The 4,864-nt window shown below is 49.8% G+C and overlaps 1 protein-coding gene across 1 annotated transcript in view; it reads left to right on the top strand.

Moving 5' to 3' along the window:
* LOC121660622 (tyrosine-protein phosphatase non-receptor type 11-like) overlaps positions 1 to 4,864 on the top strand; it is a gene marked incomplete at its 3' end in the record, with an annotated part of 15,352 nt that overhangs the window by 9,137 nt on the left and 1,351 nt on the right. The window contains exon 3 of the mRNA XM_042020028.1: positions 4,293 to 4,487. Coding sequence (XP_041875962.1) covers positions 4,293 to 4,487 — 195 coding nt within the window. The remainder of the gene's footprint in view (positions 1 to 4,292; positions 4,488 to 4,864) is intronic.

The following is a 4,864-nucleotide window of genomic DNA, read 5'->3' as shown; positions in this document are numbered from 1 at the left end:
TTCCCCCCTTTTTGTTATTATTTTTTTCCCCCCTTTTTGTTATTATTATTTTTTCTCCCTTTTTGTTATTATTTTTCCACCTTTTTGTTATTATTTTCCCCCCTTTTTATTATCATTTTTCCCCCTTTTTTATTATTATTTTCCCCCCATTTCTGCTCTCTCTGGGGCAAAAAGAAGAGAGGAATGAAAGGAGGGAGAATCACATTTCCAGAGGGAGGTTGGAGCATTTCCTCCTCCTTCAACATTTTATGTTTAATAACATTTTGATTACAAATGGAGCCAATTAATGCCCTTAATTAACGACGAGATGCAAGTTAAGAGCCGAGCAGCATCAGCAGTGGAAAATCTGACCCAGTTCTGAGACAAAAAGTGTCCCCAGAGCAGTGACACCTTCCAGGAAAGGACATTTCACGTGGCCCACGCGCTGTGTGGAGCTTTTGGTTACAAAAAAAGTCATTTTTTTACCCCTTTCTGTCATTATTTTAAAAAATTTTACCTCCCAAATCCCTGCTTGAGGGTTGCTCTGTAGTTTTGGGCGTGGAAAATTTCCTTGCAGGTGCTCACTGCTTATCTGGCTGAAGCTGCACCAGTTTTGCTTCTATTTCATTCATTTCCCCCGCTGATTATGGCCCCAAAAAGGGCATAAATTCTGGAAAATTGAATAAAAACTGAGAGCTGAGAGCTTGGGCAGCCACCTTCCCCCCGGCCCTGTTGCACACATGAACAATGTGTCATTATTCCCTCTGGAATTGTATCCTGACAGGGCTCTTCCAGGGGTTTTTATCTCTGAACTGGCCAGCTCTCCCCCTCTCCATTTCCTCCTTTCTGAGAAATCAAAGCCTTTCAGAGGAAACAATTCGGATATCTCGGAGAAAGTCCCGAAAATAGAGGTGGCAGGAGGAGAAAGTCCCTTCAAGCGAACAATAAATCCTCTTCCTGCTCCTTTGAAACCCCTCCTTAGGCTGCTCCAAGGCCTTGGGAAAGGCAGGGAAAGGGAAATGCAGGAAAGGATGGGATTTGGGCTGCCCAAATTCCATCCCACGTCCTGCTGCGTGTCCAGAGGAAACAGCAGTGCAGGAATCAGGAAAAGCTTTGCCCTGAGGCTCTGGGGCTCCTTTCTCTTTCCCTTTTTTCCCCTCCCTCCTCCTTTTTTTCCTCCCCTCTCCTCCTCTTCCCTCAGCTCTGATCCCACACTGCTGGCAGGTGCTCAAACCATGGGTGCAAATTGGGGTTTTTTGGGGCTCATTTGAATTTTTGGGGCATTTCTTCGGAGGGAGGGAAGGGGTCTGGCAGCTTCAGTGCAGAGTAGGGGTGGAGCAGGCACTGTGAGTAAAGCTGTAGTAACCTCAGCTGATTCTACAGGTGACTTGTGTGCTTCCCTGCAGGTGTTTTAGTGTTTATTTACCCAAAATAAATATTTAGGAGCCCTTCTGGGTGCTGGGAGCAGAATTTTTGGGAGGATCTGAGGAATATTTCTGTGCCCATTGCGAGCAGAAACATCCTCACTTATCTTTTCTGCTAGGTCACATCTCTTTACCTCCAGGGACCTGGTTGTGAGTTGGCTTTTCCAGGGAATATCCCCAAATTTAAGAGTGATTTGTATCCCAAATGCATTTAAAGTGAGGGTTGCAGGGGCAGCAATGTGGGAGCCCACTCAGGGAATGCCCCATTTCTCCAGCTCTCCCGATTTTCCTCACCTGGATCTGCCAGAGCTCCTTTGCAGAGCCCAAATATTGAGAATGAAAAAAAACCAGGAGCAGCTTCTCCCAGAGCCAGGGAAAAGCTGGAACCAAGGAAAAGGCAACGCTGGGAGTTGGCCTGAGCGGGGCTTGGCCCGTGGCCACCACAAATGCCAGGAGCTGAGAGCCACCCCTCAGAGCTGCTGTTAATTTGATAATTGGGATGTGTTTTATGGGAACAGATCCTCTCCTGGCTCCTGGATGTGCACAGAGAGCTGCTGGGAAGAGAATTCCCTGTGGATCTCAGCCCTGGGAGTGATTTCCCCATTAACACGGAGCATTCCTGGAGCTGCCAGGGCTTTTATTTCGTTTCTTTTCCCAAAAGTCCTGTGCAAACGCGCTCTGGATGCAGGTTAGGAATGCAATGAGGGCGATTTTGTAGGATCTGGGAATGGTTTGGGGTTGGAAGGGATTTCAAGCTCATCCTGTTCCACCCAAGGAACAATTCCCACTGTCCCAGGGTGCTCTGGGACACTTCCAGGGATGTCACAGCTTCTCTCTGGAAATTCCATCCCAGCAGCTCCCAGGGAGGAATTTCATCCCAATATCCCATCTCACCCTACTCTCGTTCAGTTTGGGATTAGGATTGTGCTGATGGGCTCTCTCACAGAGCCCCAAACTCTCATTTAACCAAACATTCAGTGACATTTCTAAACCCTGAGGGAGAATTTTCTGCTTTTGAGGTGTTTTCAGCTGCTTTTTGCAGCTTCTCAGAGCCCTCAGCTCTGCCTGGATGGAAAAAATCCTTCCGGGGCCACAGCAAGCAAAGATATTTGGGATTTCTGAAGTGGTTCTTCTGCCTTTAGGAACAAAAAAGGGTCTGTTTGGGGGTGTTTTGTGAATCCTGTTTTACTGCTTCTGCTCTAAAGCAGGCAGGCACTGCAGCATGGACTGCAATTCCCACGTGGGAATATTTTATCCAGGAAAATTCTCCTGGATATCAGTGCTGATAGTGGGAAGGAGTTGAGCAGGGAATGGAGGCAACTCCTGAAAAAAATATGGGATTTGCTGTTAAGGAGCTCTGATTGCTCCCAGCTCTGAGAGCAGCTCAGGGCTTTGGGTACCTCCTTTGTGCTTTATTCCCCCTGCCAGGGATTCCAGGCTTCATTCCCAGGATGTGCAGCCCAGCTTGGAAGAAAATGGGAAGGAAATGGGGATGGATCAATGTGCTTTGTGTTCAGGGTGACCTCCAGGGCTCTGGGATAAAGGATCTCGATTATTTCCCTGATTTCCAGCCCTGGAGGGCTCCAAGGCCTCGGGGCCAGGGCTGTGAACGGAGCCTTTGTGGGCTGGGAAGGGAAGGGAGCATTGGAAACTCAGGGAAAAACCAGATTGTGCTTGGAATTCGTGAGTGGCAGCAGCTCTTGGAGTGCCAGTCCTCTGGGAGAACAGGAATTGCCACGGGACTGGGATGGGATGGGCATTTCACAGCCAGGTTTCATCCCCAGCCACGGAGGGAAATATTGGCAGATTTGGAGGTCCCTGCCTGTGGAAGAGCTGGATTTGGGGTGGGAGGCCAAGTGGGATGTGCCAGGAGGAGCTGTCCCTGTCTCCTTGACCACCCAGAGGTGCCACCCCAAGCTTTCCCCTATTGCAGGTGGCTGGGTTCAGTCTCCAAGGCCTTGTTCTCCAGGATCCAGCTGCAGCTTTTCCCATTTTTCTGTGTTTCCCTGTTCATCCCCAGATGCTGCCCCTGTCCCTGCTCAGCTGTCACTGAATTGTGACCAGCTGGAAATCTCCTCAGTGCCAGATAAAACATCCCAGAACAAACTGGGATTGCTGATCCTACATTGGCAAAATCCTCTGGAGCAGCAGGGATGGAGGCAGTGGCTGTTCCTACTCTGTGTTAGATGGGAAAAATCCCTACAAGAAATTCCCCAAAAGGTCTAAACACCCAAAAAAAAAGCCTCTAGGAAACCTAGGAAATCAGAGGAACTTTGGCAAAAGGTTTAGGGCAGCATTAAATCCACACAAAACACTTCCCAAAGCTTTAATTTGGGAATTTCATGCAGCTTTGCAAAGTCAAATGATTCCCTGTTCCCTCCCGCTCAATTTTAAGTTACTCCAAAATTCCAAGAGGAGGGAATTAGAAGAAGAGAAAGACAGAAAAGGTATGGAAAAGCACACATGGAGCTACCAACTCCTGGAAATTAAAATTCCAAGAGGAGGGAGGATAAAATTCCAAGAGGAGGGAGGATAAAATTCCAAGAGGAGGGAGATAAAATTCCAAGAGGAGGGAAACCAAGATGTGATTGCCCTGTGTTAGGCCTTAAATCCCCCTTGGCCTTCCTGGGCCTTTCCCCCAGGTGGGAATTCTGGGAATTTGGCTACTTTGGGGCTGGATTTGGGTTCCAGGGCTGGGTGTGGTGGTGGAATTCCAGGGATATGGGATGGAGGCTGTGGGGATGAGAGCTGCAGGGCAGGGCAAGGCCCTTCCCACACACCCCCAAATGCCTCCAGCCATCAATTTCCCCCAGCCTCCCGCAGGATTAGCTGCTTCTCCAGAAGGCTGGAATTGCTTTTCCCTGCTCCCTGACCTCTTCCCCTGCCCAGGAGGAACGAGGAGGTGACGCACATCAAGATCCAGAACACGGGGGATTACTACGACCTCTACGGGGGCGAGAAATTCGCCACCCTGGCCGAGCTGGTGCAGCACTACACCGAGCAGCAGGGCCTGCTCCGCGAGCGCAACAGCAACGTCATCGAGCTCAAGTACCCCCTCAACTGCCAGGACCCCACCTCCGAGAGGTAAATCCCTGCATTCCCAGCTGGATCTGGGCAGGAGGTTGGAATTTGGTGAGGTTTGGGGTCCGTGAGTCCCTCGGATGATGCGGTGTGGCCGCGCGCGCGCGGAGGTGGAGCTCGGTGGGTTTGGCGGTCTTGGAGGGCTTTTCTGGCCTCCAAGGAATTCAGGGATTCTGGGATCAGGAGCTGGTAAGGCTCAGGAGCTGCTGCTTGCTCAGTGCTAGTACATCCCAATGAGCTTTCTCCAGCTTTTAGGGAACAGGGGATCGTGGAATGGTTTGAAAGGGATTTTTGTGTGTTTAAGCCCAAGGATAATGCTGGAGAAGCCACAAGCAGGAATTCCCAGGTTATTGTGAGTTCAACCTCAAGGATGGAGCAGG

The sequence above is a fragment of the Corvus kubaryi genome, unplaced genomic scaffold, assembly GCF_017639235.1.
Source record: "Corvus kubaryi isolate FWS band 111438036 unplaced genomic scaffold, C.kubaryi_AGA036_p1.0 36700, whole genome shotgun sequence".
Lineage (NCBI taxonomy): Eukaryota > Metazoa > Chordata > Aves > Passeriformes > Corvidae > Corvus > Corvus kubaryi.
The sequence above is the reverse complement of the archived record's forward strand: the minus strand, read 5'-3'. Positions and strand labels throughout refer to the sequence as shown.